Raw genomic sequence first — 21,430 nt, 5'->3', positions numbered from 1 at the left:
AAAGAAATGTGTTAACTAAGGTAATTTAACTGTTAAAATTAAATATGATTTATTTTTCTTTTCTTTGCCCTGCTCTGAAAGAGCCTAATTTCTGCAGTTTAATTTCAATAAAAATCACTTTTGCAATCATATCTCATGAAACAATGAATGGGAACTCTGTCAGGGTGGAATAGTCCATTATTATGAACCAGTTCATAGATGATGAATGACACTTGTTACTTCTATTATAAGAAATACTTGGATTATATTAATATTTATATGAAATATATGTATATGTATGAAAATACATTATTGATCTATTAGGAATTATTATAGATTCATTATTATGGGGGTTGCACAGCTCACAAGGCCCTTTGAGGATGTGAGGCCTGAGGTAATTGCCTCTTCTGCCTAATGGTATGTCTGCTACTGTGGACAACCAGATGAGAGCTTGTCTGGAGGCAAGAGTAGAGGTTGTGCAGCGTTGAAATGTCAATGTATTTCTTTGAGGGCAACTATTTTTAGGACCAGTCTGTTGAGGACAAATGTTTGGGCTGTGGTAGACTTTTTCTGAGAAGGTATGCGTCACATTGACCTCGTTCGGGAGCATCACATCCATGAATGATGCTTTGTGGGTAAATGGTGATTGACTGAACTACAAATAACAATAAGTAGTTATTTATGATGCAAGGGGATTTGTAGATTAGTCAGTCAGCAGATTGCCTGCACTGTTGGCTACAATGTCGAAAAAGCCCATTAACTTCTGGGAGAACAATTTATTTGACATATTCGTTTTATTGCAGACTTTACAAAAACACAATGACATTGAAATGTGCACAGAGAAACGTCAACCAATCACCCGTTTGTTGGCATTCCAAAATACTATTACTGTAAATTACTGGTTGTTGCTCTCTATAGAAAAAGAAAATATGATTCATGTAATTACAAAGGGGTCTTTATAGTCCAAACCCCAAAAGGCCTAGTCTAGTGCAAAATCAGTTGAGAACTTCACAGATTGTGGTTATGCCTTCTCTATTAGCCTATAGGCCTAGACATGTCATTTTCTGACCAGCCTCACACAGTTAAACAAAAATAAATCAAATTTAAGCAAAGATGAAAAGATATGGAAGAGAGGTGGATAGCTACTAATGTGACAATCAACAGTTGCACAGTCAGTCACAATGAACTACACTGTATCTTAAAGGTTCAAGGGGAAATTTCTCCACCTAGTGGTTAACAAAAAAAGAAACGCTGAAATATACTGAAGGATGGTCAACTTTTCAAACTTGTGCCTCGTTTGAAGGTAAATTATTTGTATACATAGTGTATATGGCTCTTGAACACACTTTTACATGATATCAGGACATGTTCAAACATCTAATATGGAGCTAATAGACTTTGACTTTGAACATTTTGCAGATTCACATTTTGTAGGCACTTTTGCATAGCTCTTCATTATTTGTACCTGAGTGCATACAACCCTCTGTAATTATTGGTCTAAGCGTCTGTTGAATGGAGAGAAATCAGTTATTTTGGCACAGCTGTCCCTTGTTCTGACTTCTGACTGGAAGATGTTTCTGTTTGTATGCCATCAGGATTAAACACAGAGAAAACAGTTGCTCCTGCTATATTTGAAGGTGATATAATGCACAATGGATTCCATTGCAGGGATGTGTGTCACAATTTCACTTTCCAAACAACATGACAGCTGCAAATAGCCTCCGTCACTGGATGCCAGGGATCGGGGCAACACTGTTTGGTCAGACCCCTGAGGATAGGGTTTTGTCCTCCTATGACAGCAGTGTGTGCATATGTGTGTTTTTGTGCATGCGTGTTTACATTTGCAAGCTTGTAAATGTTTGTGTTATTATAATGGGCAGCTGGACAGACAGTGGGACAGTTTTTAGCATAGTGAATGTGCAAGTTTAAAGTACAATATTCTCAGACTTTAAAGGTACTTTAAAACATCAAAAACATACAATGCAATTATCTGTTATTTATTTGAAGGCTTTTTCCACACAGTGATTTAAAAGGTATATTTATATTTTGCTTCCATGTCAATATTTGATCAACGTTATGAAAGTCCATGTTTCAAGCTTGGCCAGCCACTTGTTGCTCTAACTAAAACAACCAGTTCTCCCAGCACCAACGGTCACAGTCTCAAAGCTCAGTCCAATATGCAGAAGTTCTCAAGATCCATTCAACCCACTCCCAGGGAGCTTACAGACCCCAATGTCTTTCTTCCTATAGCGCTCATGGAGTCCTAGGCCAGGATATCTTCCACAGTTCCCCCAGATTTGGGCTGAATGGAGCCCTTCACTTGGAGTTTGCTAACACATCCATCTTTAGCCCCAGTGTCTGCCTTGCCTGCTCCCCTTCTCTGTCTCTGGCTGGGTATATAGACACAGCCTGCTCCACTCTCCTCTAAGCAGGGCCTTTCTCTCTGTGTGTCTGAAAGTCCTCTCCCTCCGCACCTTCTAAGCCCCTCTCTGTCTCTCTCTCTCCGTCTGTCTGGTTCTACACGGCCAGGTCGTCTGGTCGAACCCGGCTGCTGGTGCTGCTGATCTTACTGAGACTCTGTTTGTCCTTCAGGTACGCGGTATGCAGTAAGGGTGGCGCAGAGCACCCGCTGGGCATCTCCCCTGGCACCTGGGTGTAGTTCATCCTCAGGAAACCTCCCTCTCCCTCCAGGTCGTCATGGGAATGGTGGCGCTCGGTGGCCATGTTGACGGAGTTCTGCTGGTGCGCCATTCTGTTGTTGAAAGGGTGAGAAGGCATGGAGTTCATGGGGTTCACAGGGGTCAAGGGGGTCATTGTCCCCGACAACACCAAGCACTGGCGGAAGTCAGGGGGAGGGGTGCAGCCTGGGGAGTTGTGACTGGTCGGGTTGTCAGGGTCCCTGGTGAAGGGGATTGCCACAGCATTATGAGTGGTGCTTTTGAGGGAGGCACGAGTGCGTCTGCACTTCCTGTACCGCCTGTAGGCCAGGTGGTAGAGCTCGACCACAGAGAGGAGGAGGGAGACACCTGCCACCACCAGCATGAAGACGATGAATACGTTCTTTTCTGTGGGACGAGACATGTAGCAGTTGACTGGGTTGGGGCAGGGCCAGGCCTTGCAGTGGTACAGAGCCCTGAGGAAGACTCCATAAATCATGTACTGGACCACGATGAAGATCACCTCCATCACAGTGCGGATCAGGATGCTCAGAATGTACGTGGATAACAGCGCCCCCCGCAGGCGAACTCGCCCAGATGCGTCCAGCACCTTCCCACAATCCCTCTGCTGGAGATACACCTTCTCCCCCGATACGCTCCCCCCCTCTCCCCTCTCCTCCTCCTCCTCCATCCCCTCTGTCTTCTCCTGCTCCATCCTTTTTCGTTTCTCATCCCTCCGCACTATGTGCATGGCGTGGCCCATGTAGATCAGTGATGGTGTGGACACAAAGACGATCTGTAGGACCCAGTAGCGGATGTGTGCGATAGGAAACGCCCGGTCATAACAGACGTTGGTACAACCAGGCTGCTGGGTGTCGCACAGGAAGTCACTCTGTTCGTCTCCCCATGAGGACTCAGCGGCTGTGCCCAGCACCAGGATCCTGAAGATGAAGAGGACGGTGAGCCACACCTTCCCCACCGACGTGGAATGTTCCTGAACTTCCTCCAGGAAGTTCCCCAGAAGACTCCAGTCCCCCATGTCTGTTTACTCGTCACTGGTCACTGGCACACCTGAGAAAGGAGGAGAGGGAGAGAGAAAGATAGAGAGGGGCAGGGTATGGGTAAAGGAGAGAGAGAGAAATGGGTCAAGGAGGGAGGGAGAGAATGGAGAAGAGATAGAAAGATAGGTTGTGAAGAAAGAAAATGGGCAGAGTAAAGAAAGGAGACAAAATGCAGATTATGATCGACCATGACAGCCTAGAGACCCCTTATCCTGGTGATAAAATGACCAGTGTGTGTGTGGCATGGTATAAATAGCCTGTGATCAGCCTGGAGACTTGGACACGAAACAACGGCCTGAGAATGAACCTTTCCCACATCACACACAAACACAATGTATGTTTTATGGCATTTTGAAGTAAATAGTGAGGTCGTTTCTGAGAAATTATATTTGGATGTTTTTGTTGCTATCCCTGACACTGACCCATTATAACCCAGATAATATATGACAGACAGAGTGGTTGATGGACCATAGGGCAGCACAAGGCTAGGAGCTAATAGTTCCTAATGTTACAAATGGAATTGTGTGTCAATCTTCATCATCTCCAGAGCACCTGGCAACAGTCCTCGGTCACCGTGTTTGAACCGGTTAATTGACGTCTTTGATGTTTGATGTTTTTCACTCTCTCTACACTTTCCATCTCTAAGTTCCACTTCTCCTGTGATTTATATGTGTGTGCGTGTGTGTGTGTATATGTGTGCCTGTGTGTATGTGTGCGTGTGCATGTGATGTTGCCCCTTGACCTCAGTGTGAGAGTTAGGGTGAGACCCCAAAAGGCAGTGACTGGCTGGTGTGTGTCTAATACCCCTATAAGGCATCTCAGTGGACAGCTTTATGGGTGTCATAAACGCCCCAATCATCCAAGGGTTAAACCAGGGTAGCCTAGTGGTTAGAGCGTTGGACTAGTAACTGGAAGTTTGCAAGTTCAAATCCCTGAGCTGACAAGGTACAAATCTGTCGTTCTACCCCTGAACAGGCAGTTAACCCACTGTTCCTAGGCTGTCATTGAAAATAAGAATTTGTTCTTAACTGACTTGCCTAGTTAAATAAAGGTAAATAAATAAATTCATCAGTTGTCAACAGGAAACATCAGAGAGACAGAGAGCTGTCTAAATATATACCCAGAGCACGATTTAGGATGGCAATGAGTAACTAATAACAATGAGTTAGAGCAGAAAGGATGACGGTAGAACAGTCTGAGAGTTTTTTCCACCATTTCAGCCTCAGACTCACTTGTACCACTAAGTACTCACTGAGTGAACTAATCTGAATTTTACTACAAATACTCAACAGGATAAAAAAAAGTATACAAATACACACAAACATATCTTACCGTGTGTGTCATATCCCATTGATAGTTATCCATAAAGCTGGTTTGAAATGTTAGTTGAAATTGTCTTAGAACATGATTAAGACTGTACGTTGAGTAGGACACTGGCTCCATCTTATCTGCCTCTCTCACCCTCCCTGTGAAGTGACCATGACCATGAGACGTTTTGCAGTTCTCTCTCCCTGGTTTATGGCAGCAGGATGGAAACCGGGTGGTGCTCCAAGCAGAGTCAGTGCTCTTATCCCCCAGGCGGATTGCGTTTCAGGGAGGGGTGAGGTGAGGAGGGGGGAGGGGAGGGGATAGGTTCAATGAGACTGGAACACTGGAAAAAGCACCGCTATGAGAACAGGAGAGGGGAACTGTTAGTGGTGTCCATCCATGCCTTGAGCTCAGAACTGATATGTAGGAGAGTTAGCTAGAACCCTTCAATTCCATGCTCCCTAAATGCTCGCAAAGTAATTTAATTAATTGAATTCGCCACAAGGTCTTTAAAAAAACTCAATATCCAACTATCAAATCAACACACAACTTTGGCGAGCTATAATGCTTTCTTGGCATTAGATAATGTGTGTACAGCAAGCCACAAAAAACAGAGGTGTAGCCAGCCTAGACAAGAGGAAGGGAGTGAGAGCCTGGCCTTAACAATAGCAGGAGGTAGGAGTTAAAACAGCCATTTTGCTACCAGGCTGGACTGACAACGGGTTTCCTCACAAGTTTACAACGCAACCTACAGGCTGTCTAGCCTTGCTGGTCAACATTAGTATATAGACTTATATAGCTTATATAGCTCACATCGTATATAGACTTGTTTGTACTGTATTGTTGACTGTATGTTTGTTTTACTCCATCTGTAACTCTGTGGCGTTGTATGTGTCGAACTGCTTTGCTTTATCTTGGCCAGGTCGCAATTGTAAATGAGAACTTGTCCTCAACTTGCCTATCTGGTTAAATAAAGGTGAAATAAAAAAATTAGCTACATTATTAGGACCATGATGAAGTCAGAAGTATACATAGACTCCTATAGACTAATGTTGTGCTTAGTTAGTTGAAGTAAGTTATGGTATGTTCAGACAAAGTTTGCTCAAAGTGGCGAGGTCGTCTTTTGTTATTGTTCTTCATTCTGTGTCTTGAACATTCCAGTAAGCTTTAGACCCACACCGTTAAGAGTCACTCTTGATATTTCTCACTATGTTTATTTCTCAGACTTTATTTGACATTTTTTTTGTTCCAAGACAGAGTTGGCATGGTCAGTCAGAGGAGGGTAAGAGGGGTGAGAGGTAGAAGCACGGGCACCGGGGGCACAGACCTGTCACTGGAGCAATTATTAGTCTGTCAGTCTGTCTGGACAAACACACATACACACCGGCAGTAGAGTGGTGGGAACGGATATCTCGGTTGGAGTAGGCCCGAGCGGTCTCAGTGTCTCCCTCCTTTACTTTACTTCCTGTTCTTATTCTCAGAGGAAGCAATCCAAAACAATATGATTTCCTAAAGACAAGCCACTTAAAAGGAAACCTCCCTCTTAATAACTCGTAGTTGAGAAGAGAGCTAATTTGATATGAATGGAAAAGGAGGAGTGGTTGAGCTGGATGAGAGGAGTTATTGTTTTTTAGGAAGTGGTTTGCTGAAGGTAAGACGGTTTTGTTTAAATACAATGGGGAGGGATGCACTGCATTGAAAAATATGTTAACAAAAATGACAAGTTTTACGTATGTGTTATTACTAGTCAAAAGAGAAGTTCCAGTCATTTGTCCTGATGTATACATAGCACCACCTGGTATCTTCTCATCTTTGCCGTCACATCTGAGATTGTTCCATTCCTAGATGCCCAGTAATAAATAGGGATTTACTGTAATACACTGGTAGCACCATGGATCATCTGTACACTGTCATAGCTGTCGTATTGGTTTATAATATCTGTCTCCGAGTAATGGGCTATGAGGTATGTAACACTGAGCACACTGGGTATTGCACATCACTCAGCTACGTCTCTTTGACATTGATCAGAGCACAGGGGACGTTACAGAGCAGGTAGGCAGATGAGCCAATAGGCTGCGTCGGCATGGAGAGAGTCTGTGGTCTGTATTGTACTGTATAGAGAAAGAGAGTTATTGTCAATAAAAGAGAGTAAGATATTCCTGTATGTTTAGAGATATAGGGATGGAGTTGTGGTTGGACAGTAGGCCTACACACTTTGCATTGAGTGAGGTTGCACTTCATTTAGTGAACACACTGTAAACGGAGGGCTACAGAGGATTGGAAAAGTGGGTGTCATGACTTAACTCTTACCATAGGGACCTGTAGTGGAGCAGCCTATAGACAGAGAGTGGATCAGGAAATAACCAGAGAGACACACAGAGTGATATGGACAACCTGTGGTCCAATATAGTAGAGGTAGAATCTTGGCTGGTATTTACAGCCGTTTATACATACATGGACATTGAGTTGACCTAGGCTGGAGAGCAGCCAGGCTGTATTCCTTAGAGATAAAATGGCTAGCAAACTGCATTGCTAGTGTGTGTTGGTGACTGCTGTTCCACTGCAGTGCAGCTACAGACCCAGCAGCAGCAGCAGGGCTAACAAAGCCATTGGAATGAATGCAGTGTGTTCTCTCCATGCAGGGCAGGGCAGGGCAGGCAGCAACACAACAACAATAAATCCTGTCTGACGCCTCTCCTCTCTGCCTGGGCTCAAAGCATTGCCTTAGAGGGCAGTTAGTCCTTCTCCAGCTGGAGAGCCACCACTCCAAACGCTGAGTGTAAGACTTTTTTCTGCGCTAACAAGTGACGTTTAACAAGTGATGACTCACTTGAAAACCCTAACCCACAAAGTTAGTCCTCTATCAAGTCTTCAATGCTCTATCTTTGCTTACCACAGGTATATGGACTCCCGCAAGAGTACTATCAGAACTGGTCAGTCTACCTTACTGAACTATATGAGAGAAAAGTGATTCCCTCACACCGACAAGTAAATGAGAAAACTTTACACAGGCTTGTTGAGAGAAATCAGTCTTGCTACAAAACAGCCACCCCCCTCCATCCCCTATTCTTTCCAACCCCTTCCTATCACTACCCTGTTCTCCCTCCCAATCTCCCCCATCCATCATCCCCAATCTCTCCCTCCTCTCATGTATCCACCAGATGAGAACAACAGGGGGCAGGGTTGATTTATACACATACTCCCTTTAATGCTATCAGTAGTCTGACCCACTGACGTGCGCCTTTTCTGTTCTCATAGAGGACAACACTATATATAACAACAACATACAGTATATAACAGCAATATATACAACAAAAATATATATAACAAGAATATATATAACAACAATATCCAGTATATAACAACAATATATAGAACAACAATATAGATAACAACAGTTTATTTATTTATTTTATTTAACTAGGCAAGTCAGTTGAAGAACAAATTCTTATTTTCAATGACGACCTAGGAACAGTGGGTTAACTGCATGTTTAGGGGCAGAATGACAGATTTGTACCTTGTCAGGTCAGGGGTTTGAACTTGCAACCTTCCAGTTACAAGTCCAATGCTCTAACCACTAGTCTACCCGGGCAGCAGCAATAACAACAATATATAGGAAAAACAACAATATATAGAACAACAACATATAGAACAACAATATATATAACAACAATATACAGTATATAACAACAATATATAGAACAACAATATACAGTATATAACAACAATATATAGAACAACAATATGTAGAACATCAAAATATAGAACAACAATATACAGTATATAACAACAATATATAGAACAACAATATACAGTATATAACAACAATATATAGAACAACAATATGTAGAACATCAAAATATAGAACAACAATATACAGTATTTAACAACAATAAATAGACCAACAATGTACAGTACCATTCAAAAGTTGGGACACATCTATTCATGTATGGGTTTTTCTTTTTACTATTTTCTACTTTGTAGAATAATAGTGAAGAAATCAAAACTATGAAATAACATAAATGGAATCATGGGTTAAATATATTTTGATTTGTATATGTAACAACAATATATAGAATAACAATATATAGAAAGTATTCAGACCCCTTGACTCTTTCCACATTGTGTTACATTACAGCCTTATTCTAAAATGTATGAAATTGTTTTTTCCCTCATCAATCTACACATAATACCCCACAAGGACAAAGTAAAAACAGGTTTTTTGATATTTTTGCAAATTTATAAAAAATACAAACTGAAATATTACATTTACATAAGTATTCAGACCCTTTAATCAGTCCTTTGTTGAAGCACCTTTGGCAGCGATTACAGCCTCGAGTCTTGTTGGGTATGAAGCTACAAGCTTGGCATACCTGTATTTGGGGAGGTTCTCCCATTCTTCTCTGCAGATCATCTCAACCTCTATCAGGTTGGATGGGGAGCGTTGCTGCACAACTAGTTTCAGGTCTCTCCAGAGATGTTCGATCGGGTTCAAGTCTGGGCTCTGGCTGGGCCACTCAAGGACATTCAGAGACTTATCCCGAAGCCACTCCTGCGTTGTCTTGGCTGTGTGCTTAGGGTAATTGTCTTGTTGGAAGGTAAACTTTCGCCCCATTCTGAGGTCCTGAGCGCTCTGGAGCAGATTTTCATCAAGGATCTCTCTGTACTTTGTTCCATTCATCTTTTCTTCGATGCGGACTAGTCTCCCAGTCCCTGACGTTGAAAAACATCCCCAAAGCATGATGCTGCCACCACCATGCTTCACCGTAGGGATGGTGCCAGGTTTCCTCCAGACGTGAAACTTGGAATTTAGGACAAAACGTTCAATCTTGGTTTCATTAGTCCAGTGAATCAAGTTTCTCATGGTCTGAAAGTCCTTTTAGTGCCTTTTGGCAAACGCCAAGCGGGCTGTGATGTGACTTTTACTCAGGAGTGGCTTCCGTCTGGCCACTCTACAATAAACGTCTGATTGGTGGAGTGCTGCAGAGATGGTTGTCCTTCTGAATGGTTCTCCCATCTCCACAGAGGAACTCTGGAGCTCTGTCAGAGTGACCATCGGTTCTTGGTCACCTCCCTGACAAAAACCCTTCTTCCCCGATTGCTCAGTTTGGCCGGAACGGCCAGCTCTAGGAAGAGTCTTGGTGGTTCCAAAATTCTTCCATTTAAGATTATTATTTATTTTCTTGCCATTGTTTAACCAGGTAGGCAATTTTAGAACAAGTTCTCATTTACAACTGCAACCTGGCCAAGATAAAGCAAAGCAGTTCGACACATACAACAACACAGAGTTAATAATAAAACAAACATACAGTCAATAATACAGTACAAAAACAAGTCTATATACAATGTGAGCAAATGAGGTGAGATAAGGGAGGTAAAGGCAATAAAAAAGCCACGGTGAATGCGCAATGTAGAAATACTGGGGTGCAAGGGAACAAAATAAATAAATAGAGTAGGGGATGAGGTAATTGTTGGATTATTTATAGATGGGCTATGTACAGGTGCAGTGATCTGTGAGCTGCTCTGACAGCTGGTGTTTAAATCTGGTGAGGGAGATAAGTGTTTCCAGTTTCAGAGATTTTTGTAATTCGTTCCAGTCATTGGCAGCAGAGAACTGTAAGGAGAGGTGGCCAAAGGAGGAATGGGCCCTGGGGGTGACCAGTGAAATACACCTGCTGGAGCGTGTGATACGGTGGGTGCCCAGTGGGTTTGGCGACGAGTATGAAGCGAGGGCCATCCAACGAGAGTGTACAGGTCGCAGTGGTGGGTAGTATATGGGGCTTTGGTGACCAAACGGATGGCACTGTGATAGACTGCATCCAATTTGATGTGAGTCTGGAAGGAGAGTTTACAGTCTAACCAGACACCTAGGTTTTTGTAGTTGTCCACATATTCTAAGTCAGAACCGTCCAGAGTAGTGATGCTGGACGGGGGGCAGCGATCGGTTGAAGAGCATGCATTTAGTTATACTTGCATTTGTATTTAAGAGCAGTTGGAGGCTACGGTAGGAGAGAAGTATGGCATTGAAGCTCATCTGGAGGGTAGTTAACACAGTGTCCAAAGAAGGGCCAGAAGTATACAGAATGGTGTTGTCTGCGTGGAGATGGATCAGAGACTCACCAGCAGCAAGAGCGACATCATTGATGTATACAGAGAAAAGAGTTGGCCCAAGAATTTAACCCTGTGGCACCCCCATAGAGCCTGCCAGAGGTCCAGACAACAGGCCCTCCAATTTGACACACTGAACTCTATCGGAAAAGTAGTTGGTGAACCAGGTGAGGCAATCATTTGAGAAACCGAGGCTGTTGAGTCTACTGATGAGGATGTGGTGATTGGCAGAGTCGAAAGCCTTGGCCAGGTCAATGAATACGGCTGCACAGTATTGTTTCTTATCGATGACGGTTAAGATATTGTTTAGGACCTTGAGCGTGGCTGAGGTGCACCCATGACCAGCTCTGAAACCAGATTGCATAGCAGAGAAGGTACGGTGGGATTCGAAATGGTCGGTAATCTGTTTGTTAACTTGGCTTTCGAAGACCTTAGAAAGGCAGGGTAGGATATATATAGGTCTGTAGCAGTTTGGGTCAAGAGTGTCCCCCCCTTTGAAAAGGGGGATGACCGCAGCTGCTTTCCAATCTTTGGGAATCTCAGAAAGAGAAGTTGAACAGGCTAGTAATAGGGGTTGCAACAATTTCGGCAGATAATTTTAGAAAGAAAGGGTCCACATTGTCTAGCCCAGCTGATTTTGAGGGGTCCAGATTTTGCAGCTCTTTCAGAACATCAGCTGACTGGATTTGGGAGAAGGAGAAATGGGGAAGGGTTGGGCGAGTTGCTGTGGGGGGTGCAGTGCTGTGGACCGGGGTGGGGGTAGCCAGGTGGAAAGCAAGCCGTAGAAAAATGCTTATTGAAATTCTCAATTATAGTGGATTTATCAGAGTGTCCTATCCTCAGTGCAGTGGGCAGCTGGGAGGAGGTGCTCTTATTCTCCATGGACTTTACAGTGTCCCAGACCTTTTTTGAGTTTGTGTTGCAGGAAGCAAATTTCTTCTTGAAAAAGCTAGCCTTGGCTTTTCTAACTGCTTGTGTATATTGGTTTCTAACTGCCCTGAAAAGTTGCATGTCACAGGGGCTGTTTAATGCTAATGAAGAATGCCTCAGGATGTTTTTGTGCTGGTTAAGGGCAGTCAGGTCTGGAGAGAACCACAGGCTATATCTGTACCTTGTTCTAAATTTCTTGAATATGGCATGCTTATTTAAGATGGTGAGGAAGGCATTTGTAAAGAATAACCAGGCATCCTCTACTGACGGAATGAGGTCGATTAGAAAGGCCTGCTCGCTGAAGTGTTTCAGGGAGCGTTTGACAGTGATGAGTGGAGGTCGTTTGACCGCTGAACCAGTACGGATACAGGCAATGAGGCAGTGATCGCTGAGATCTTGGTTGAAAACAGCAGAGGTGTATTTAGAGGGCAAGTTGGTTAGGATGATATGGTACCTGGTGGGTTCATTGATAATTTGTGTGAGATTGAGGGCAACAAGCTTAGCTTGTAGGATGACCGTGGTGTTAAGCATGTCCCAGTTTAGGTCACCTAGCAGCACAATCTCTGAAGATAGATGGGGGGGCAATCAGTTCACATATGGTGTTCAGAGAACAGCTGGGGGCAGAGGGTGGTCTATAGCAAGTGGCAACGGTGAGAGACTTGTTTTTAGAGAGGTGGATTTTTAAAAGTAGAAGTTCAAATTGTTTGGGTACAGACCTGGATAGTAGGACAGAACTCTGCAGGTTATCTCTGCAGTAGATTGCAACACCGCCCCCTTTGGTCATTCTATCTTGTTTGAAAATGTTGTAGATAGGGATGAGGATTTCAGATTTTTTGATGGTCTTCCTAAGCCAGGATTCAGACACGGCTAGGACATCTGGGTTGACAGAGTGTGCTAAAGCAGTGAATAAAACAAACTTAGGGAGGAGGCTTCTAATTTTAGCATGCATGAAACCAAGGCTTTTACGGTTACAGAAGTCAACAAAAGGGAGCGCCCAGGGAATAGGAGTGGAGCTAGGCACTGCAGGGCCTGGATTAACCTCTACATCGCCAGAGGAACAGAGGAGGAGTAGGATAAGGGTACGGCTAAAAGCTATGAGAATTGGTCGTCTAGGACGTCCGGAAGAGAGAGTAAAAGGAGCAGGTTTCTGGGGGCGATGAAATAGATTCAAGGTATAATGTACAGACAAAGGTATGGTAGGATGTGAATACAGTGGAGGTAAACCTAGGCATTGAGTGATGATGAGAGAGATATTGTCTCTAGAAACATAATTGAAACCAGGTGATGTCATCGCGTGGTGGAGTTGAAGGGTTGGATAAGGTATATTGAGCAGGGCTAGAGGCTCTACAGTGGAATAAGCCAATAAACACTAACCAGAACAGCAATGGACAAGGCATATTGACATTAAGGAGAGGCCTGCTTAGCCGAGTGATCATAAGGGTCCAGTGAGTAGTGAGGTTGTTTGGGGTCACGGGCGATTCAGACAGCTAGCTGGGCCATGGGTAGCAAGCTAGCATAAGACGGAGGTCTGTTTTTAGCCACGTTGTGCGTTTCCGTTGGTAGATTAGTGGGGTTCCCTGTGGTAGAGGGGACCAATCCAATTGGAAAAATGGTTATAGTTATAGTGGCCCAGGAAAATTGTCCCATAGACCTATTCAGCTAGCAGCTGATATGCTCAAGACAACTAACGAATTATGGGCCACAGTTAGCAGATGGACGTTCAGGTTATGTCGCAACGGAGGGGCCAGTTGAATAACTCCCTCGGGCAGATAACGTTGGTAGTCCAGTTGTGAAGGCCCGGTGGGGCTACGCTAGGTGATTGTAGCCCAGGAGTGGCTGATGGAACTCTTCAGCTGGCTAACTCCAGGATAATTGGTATTTGCTCCGAGACCGACGTTAGCCAATAGTCACTCGGATAGCAGCTAGCTAGCTGCAAGCTCCAGGTGAAAATGTCCAGAGCTTGCGTTAGGAATCAGGGTATATGGAGAGAAAATATATCTGGTATGCTCTGGTCTGAGTCGCGTTGTACAAGACTGGCGATAGCTTTCTGAGCTAAGGATAGCTGATGGCTGCTAGCCGTGGTTAGCTGAATACTAACGTTAGCTAGTGAACTGGCTAACTTCCGGCTAGCTTCTGTGTAGATTTCAGATTTGAGGTGAATAATACTTTTAAAAGAAACAAACTGATTTGGTGAGGCGGGTTGCAGGAGAGTGTTTTGAAGTTACGTTTTTAGAAGAAAAAAAATATATATACATGGGATACGACGAGGACAGAGGACATCTGACTGCTACGCCATCTTGGATGAAGTGATGGAGAGAATGATTGTGATAATGTTGTGTCTAGGTGGTAGGTGTAGGAGTCAGGCGCAGGAGAGCAAGGATGTCTGAGAAGCGTGTTTTAATAAGAAAGTCCACCAACACAGGAAAGGCACAATTTAAAGGTACAACGCCCTCGACAACAGAGAACCCGTACAAACGCATGGAGGAACAAACAAAGTTTCGACAATCACACACTTAAGAATCTGTGAAAACAAATAACGGTATAACCTCACGGAGCACATCACAATGAAAGACTAATCCCGCACAAACTAGGCAGGCAACAGGGTACATATATACACACATAAATGAATGCAAATGAAACCAGGTGTGAAAAAGAACCATAGACAAAACAAACAGAAAAGGAAAAAGGGATCAGTGATGGCTAGTAGACCGGCGAGCGCCGCCCGAACAGGGAGAGGAGCCACCTTCGGTAGAAGTCATGACAATGATGGAGGCCACTGTGTTCTGTTTTTTATTTTGATTATATATGCAAAAATGTCTAAAAACTTGTTTTTGCTTTGTCATTATGGGTTATTGTGTGTAGATTGATGGGATTTGTATTTATTTAATCAATTCTAGAATTAGCCTGTAGCGTAACAAAATGTGGAAAAAGTCAATGGGTCTGAATACTTTCCGAATGCCCTGAGGAACAACAATACTATACAACAATATATGGAACAACAATATAAATAACATCAATATACAGTATATAACAACAATATATATAGCAACAATATATATAACATCAATATAAAGAACAACAATATATAGAACAACAATATACAGTATATAACATCAATATATATAACAACAATATATATAACATCAATATAAAGAACAACAATATATATAACAACAATATACAGTATATAACAACAATATATATAACAACAATATATATAACATCAATATAAAGAACAACAATATACAGTATTTAACAACAATATATATAGCAACAATATATATAACATCAATATAAAGAACAACAATATATAGAACAACAATATATATAACATCAATATAAAGAACAACAATATATATAACAACAATATACAGTATATAACAACAATATATATAACAACAATATATATAACATCAATATAAAGAACAACAATATACAGTATTTAACAACAATATATATAGCAACAATATATATAACATCAATATAAAGAACAACAATATATAGAACAACAATATACAGTATATAACATCAATATAAAGAACAACAATATATAGAACAACAATATACAGTATATAACAACAATATATAGAACAACAATTTGACTGCCACATCTTAAAAACATTTAGACACTCGCTTTAAGAGCCATAGGTTTACACTGGGAGATTCCAGGCAATGCTATATGTTCAAATGAAACTCCTAGCAAAGAAGCAATATGCCTTGTCCATTAAGTATGTATGAGTGCCATTATGTATGGCTGAAAGGGCCCGTTTTGTCAGATGGTATATGTTACTGTATGTCTGGTTGGTAGACCAAGGATTGTAATGTCCTGTATCCATGTTACTGCATGTGCCTGTTTAAGATGGAAGATATTGACAAATCTGGTAACATACTGAACTAAACACCCATGGCCATTAACAAAGTTTTCTTTATTATTTTTATGTAGTCCTTGACCTGGATGTTTTAAGGTCTATCTATACCACTGTAGAAACAAAGCATACCATGTCACTGTATGCCACAGTTTGCACTTTAAGTAGATGTATACAAACCTCTGCCAACGACGCTTTGAAACCGAAATATCCCCACGAATAACAGTCCCGCTTGCATGTACTGTGCAGTGACAGCATAGCAACAGCGGCACAACCTCAGGGAAATATTAAGAAAACTTCAAATCCCCCTCCTCCCACCTTTCTCTTTGAAGTCCCAGTGCACTGCTTGGTGTACCATTAGAGAACAAAGATGTTGGATAAGGATGCCACACTCACCCTGAAATAAACCAGGTGCCCAATCGTTGTTTTGGTTTTAACAGACAGTACCAGTAAAAGGGCTTTTCTTTATTTTTACTATTTTCTGCATTGCAGAATATTGGTGAAGACATCAAAACTATGAAATAACACACATGGAATCATGTAGTAACCAAAAAAGTGTTAAACAAATCAAATTGTATTTTATATTTGAGATTCTTCAAAGTAACCACCCTTTGCCTCGATGACAGCTTTGCACACTCTTGGCATTCTTTCATTCAGCTTGATGAAGTAGTCACCTGGAATGCATTTCAATTAGCAAGTGTGCCTTGTTAAAAATTATTTGTGGAATTTCTTTCCTTCTTAATGCATTTGAGCCAATCAGTTGTGTTGTGACAAAGTAAGGGTAAAAGACCAAGTCCATATTATGGCAAGAACAGCTCAAATAAGCAAAGAGAAATGACAGTCCATCATTACTTTAAGACATGAAGGTCAGTCAATGCGTAAAATTTCAAGAACTTTGAAAGTTTCATCAAGTGCAGTCACAAAAACCATCAAGCGCAATGATGAAACTAGCTCTCATGAGGACCGCCACAGGAAAGGAAGACCCAGAGTTACCTATGCTGCAGAGGACAAGTTCATTAGAGTTACCAGCCTCAGAAGTAGGTGAACAGATGATATCTGCATGTGTGGTTCCCAACGTGAAGCACGGAGGAGGAGGTGTGATGGTGTGGGGGTGCTTTGCTGGTGACACTGTCAGTGATTTATTTAGACTTCAAAGCACACTTAACCAGCATGGCTACCACAGCATTCTGCAGCGATACACCATCCCATCTGGTTTGGGCTTAGTGGGACTATCATTTGTTCTTCAACAGGATAATGACCCAACAAGGAGATTGATGGAGTGCTGCATCAGACCTGGCCTCCACCCGACTTCAACCCAATTGAGATGGTTTGGGATGAATTGGACCGCAGAGTGACGGAAAAGCAGTCAACGTGCTCAGCATATGTGGGAACTCCTTCAAGACTGTTGAAAAAGCATTCCAGATTAAGCTGGTTGAGAGAATGCCATGGTGTGCAAAGCTGTCATCAAGGCAAGGGGTGGTTACTTGGAAGAATATCAAATATAAAATATTTTGATTTGTTTGACCTTTTTGGTGTGTCTTGGTATGTCTTCACTATTATTCTACAATGTAGAAAATAGTAAAAATAAATAAAAACCCTTGAATGAGTAGGTGTGTCCAAACTTTTGACTGGTACTGTATATGTATGAGATGGAAACTGTTTGAGGTCTGAGTGACCCTCCTCTCTAAGCACCGGGAGCATCCCCTGGATTAACATGGACTATTAGTTTAATCATGAATGGGTGGGGATAGAGGGTGACAGGGGGGCCACATGACTGCTACTTACAGAGCAGTGAGCCACCAGAAGGCCATGGGGATTGGGAAGCCATAAATCAGTCACAGTCTCACCCCTCTAGACACCACACAGCTAGCCAGATGATCTGCTACCTTACATGGAGGTCTGCCTTCTCATCTGCCCACTAACTGTACAGACCCACATGAGCTATTGTTTTAACTGCATAGTGTTACTGGGTCGCTCAGACCAGACACCAGCCTGTTGCCAGAGGGGAAGACAGTTGATCTTATCTATTTGATGTTTGATTATCAAGTACCTTTATTTAAGTTAAGTTTTGAAAGGAAATGTTCTGTTATTGCACATATTTCTAGTTTGATTATAAAGTTGAGGTTCATATTTTCTGTGGTTATCAGGATGATCAAATTGGATTAAATCCATAATTTAATTGTTTTTATGTCACTAGTTTGTTTTCATGGAAAAGAGGGTAGAGAGTGAGGCAATGTCAGTTGCATACAGAACAGAGACCAAGTGTTACTTCAGATGTTTTACTGTTATCACTCAGTTTCCAAAGGCTCTTCTAGTGAACAGGGTTGTATCAGACCATGGAATGTTTGTGCCATACATTAACACTATTATAATGCTCTTTCTTATCAATAGCATCAGTATTTCCATCTGCACTGAATTGCATGCTTGTTATCATTTACTGTGTCCGTTTTCTCTCTTGTGTTTAGAAATGATAGGAAGTGAAGATTGCCCATCTCTGCCTGGCTTCTATATAAACTCTAATGACAAGATGCTGTGTCATGTGTCATGAGACTATGTGTGTCTATGAGGTAAACAAAGAGCTATAGCTACAACACTGAAAAAGGTAGACATCTGGCACCTAAGCTGTAGAACATATGGGTACTCTTTAATGCCAAATTGGTATGTGTCTTGTATTTGTTAATGATGCCGTTTTGATATTTCATGATATTTCATGCCTTTTTAGTTTACTTATTTGATGACAATTGATAATTTATTGTAGATTTTTAATGGTGGTGTAGCTGTATGAATATCCCTCATTGTCAGCAGCATACTGATAAACACAAGAAAGAAACCTTTTGTAATATACACTGAGTGTACAAAACATTAAGAATACCCCCCCTCCCTTCTGGACCCTTCTTGATACGCACAGAAAACTGTTGAGCATGAAAACCCCAACAGCGTTGCAGTTCTTGAAAACAGTGCGCCTGGCACCTACTACCATACCCTGTTTAAAGGCACTTATATTTTTTGTCTTGCCCATTCACCCTCTGAATGGCACACACACAATCCACGTCTCAATTGTCTCAAAGCTTAAAAATCCTTCTTTAACCTGTCTCCTCCCCTTCATCTACACTGACTGAAGTGGATTTAACAAGTGACATCAATAAGGGATCATACTGTATCTTTTACTTGGATTCACATGGTCAGTCTATGTCATGGAAAGATGTTTTGTACACTCAGTGTAAGGTTGGATATTTCAGCTGTGTCATCTTACACAGCTGAACGTTGAAGTAGTTTGTTCAATCAAATTTCAATCAAATGTATTTATAAAGCCCTTTTTACATCAGCTGATGTCACAAAGTGCTACACAGAAACCCAGCCTGAATCCCCAAACAGCAAGCAATGCAGATGTAGACACATGGCGGCTAGGAAAAACTCCCTAGAACAGCAGGAATCTAGGAATAAACCTAGAGCGGAACCAGGCTTTGAGGGGTGGCCAGTCCTCTTCTGGCTGTGCCCGGTAGAGATTATAACAGTACATGGCCAAGATGTTCAAACGTTCATAGATGACCAGCAGGGTCAAATAATAATAATCACAGTGGTTGTAGAGGGTGTAACAGGTCAGAACCTCAGGAGAAAATGTCAGTTGGCTTTTCATAACCGAGCATTCAATGTTAGAGACAGCAGGTGCGGTAGAGAGAGAGAGAGTCGAAAACAGCAGGTCAATACATTGTTAAAGTATATTTGCCTCTTGAGCTGCTGGCTGGATGAATTATACTCTGGAGGAGAGGTATATGACTGGAGCTGGTGTCACAGAGAAACACAGCCAAAGAGTTTGAGTGAGGGAGAGAGAGAGACTAAAAAGTGAAAGGCAGAGAGAGCGAGAGAGATGGAAAGAACGAGAAAAAGAGAACGGGAGACCGGGGAGGAGAGGGACTGAGAGTAACAGTGTTTCTGGGACAATAGAGCTACTAATGCACACCAAAACCCCTAGAAATTGCCCCTCCACTCTTGTCTGTGACAGAGACTTCACGGCTATGGACCAGCGCCCTGTAAATGCTCTGTGTCAAATAGTAATTGACAGAGACACTGCGTAAGATGCTTTAGTGGCAGCGCAACAATACAGAATTAATAAAAGAGACAGATGTTATTTAGCATGCCTCTATACAACCCTCACACACACACTCACTGAGTAACACCTGTATGATGCCTTTGGAGTGCACCTAAGAAAAGAGACTCTTTCCCTCCCACTGGGCAAAAACTGGTTGAATCAACATTGTTGTTTTCACATAATTTCAACAAAATAAATATACGTGATGATGTTGAATCAACATGGAAAACTGATTGGATTTGCAAGAAGTCTTCAACGTAAGGGAAGTGTGACTTCTTTTCCCCCTTTAACCTAAATTCAATGACATGGTGAAATGTTTAGTTCATTTCACATTGAATTCACAGTAGTTGACAACTCAACCAAATGTAAATCACAACTAGATGTTGAAATGACGTCAGTGCCCAGTGGGCTGAGTTTCCTTTATCTCCTTTGAAGTGTCCCCCTTATGTTTGTATGCACGATCGAAGGTGATGTGGTGGTATTTACCTGTTCTTGCTGCAGATGGTGATGGCTGTCAACACTGAGGAAGAGGGTCTTTGGAGCTGCTTCCTAGCAATGTCTTCCCCTCAGAGATGGATGGAGTGGAGGATGGAGGATGGGACCGGGACGTAGAGGAGTGGTGACCTGGTCGGATGAGTGGAGATGTGCTGGCTTGGAGGACAGAGGTTGGTGGAGGTCAGTGATGCTGAGTCGTACCTCTTGCAGACAGCATCAGATGTCATCAAAAGGAGCTGGGTAAAGTAGTGTAGAGTAAGATATGTGCAGAGTATAGTAGGATCTGAGTAGATTAGAGTAGATAGGATAGGATCTGAGTTGAGTAGATAGGATAGGATCTGAGTAGAGTAGATAGGATAGGACCTGAGTCGAGTAGATAGGATAGGATCTGAGTAGAGTAGATTAGAGTAGATTAGAAAGGATCTGAATAGAGTAGATAGAATAGGATCTGAGTAGAGTAGATAGGATAGGATCTGAGTAGAGTAGAATAGAGTAGAGTAGATTAGGATAGGATCAGAGTAGAGTAGAGTAGGATCTTTGTAGAGTAGAGTAGAGTAGAATAGAGTAGAGTAGAGTTGAGTAGGATCTTTATAGCGTAGAGTGTAGTAGTGCTGGAGCACTGTGCCGTCCCAGGGTGAGAATGCTAGCCTGCGCAGGGGGCATGGGAAGAAAAGCAGGGGCATCACGAGAGAGCGTTTCCTCTATGCCCTCCTCCCTCTCTCTCCTCCTCCATATCCTCCTCCTCTTTCTTTCCTTACTTCCCTCCCAGTCTCCTCAAGCTACATCCCTCTCCCAGATTCCCTGGTTGGCTTCCTGCCACTTAACAGTATTTTGGTGGGAAGAATTCCTTAACATCAGGAAGGAAAGTATAATTGTGTTCAGGGATCAATAGGAATTCTGTTCTGACAAAGATTCCAGCTGCATTATTTAGTTTTT

General features: G+C 42.4%; 1 protein-coding gene across 2 annotated transcripts; it reads right to left on the bottom strand.

The window, feature by feature from the left end:
• Positions 1-754: 754 nt before the first annotated feature.
• On the bottom strand, positions 755-21,121 carry LOC118395792 (gap junction alpha-5 protein-like). 2 transcript variants are annotated; one of them, XM_035789722.2, is made up of 2 exons: positions 20,486-21,121; positions 755-3,707 (listed from the first exon to the last, which is right to left on the bottom strand). In XM_035789722.2, exon 2 carries the CDS (start codon positions 3,673-3,675, stop codon positions 2,497-2,499), a length of 1,179 nt encoding a protein of 392 aa, XP_035645615.1. In that variant the 5' UTR covers positions 3,676-3,707; positions 20,486-21,121; the 3' UTR covers positions 755-2,496. The 2 variants fall into 2 exon arrangements, with proteins under 2 accessions (XP_035645615.1, XP_035645616.1); XM_035789723.2 differs by lacking the exon at positions 20,486-21,121 and adding an exon at positions 5,030-5,220.
• Between the last annotated feature and the right edge of the window lie 309 nt (positions 21,122-21,430).

Source organism: Oncorhynchus keta, chromosome 34 (genome assembly GCF_023373465.1).
Source record: "Oncorhynchus keta strain PuntledgeMale-10-30-2019 chromosome 34, Oket_V2, whole genome shotgun sequence".
Classification (NCBI taxonomy): Eukaryota; Metazoa; Chordata; class Actinopteri; order Salmoniformes; family Salmonidae; genus Oncorhynchus; species Oncorhynchus keta.
This window is presented reverse-complemented; position numbering and strand designations above follow the sequence as displayed.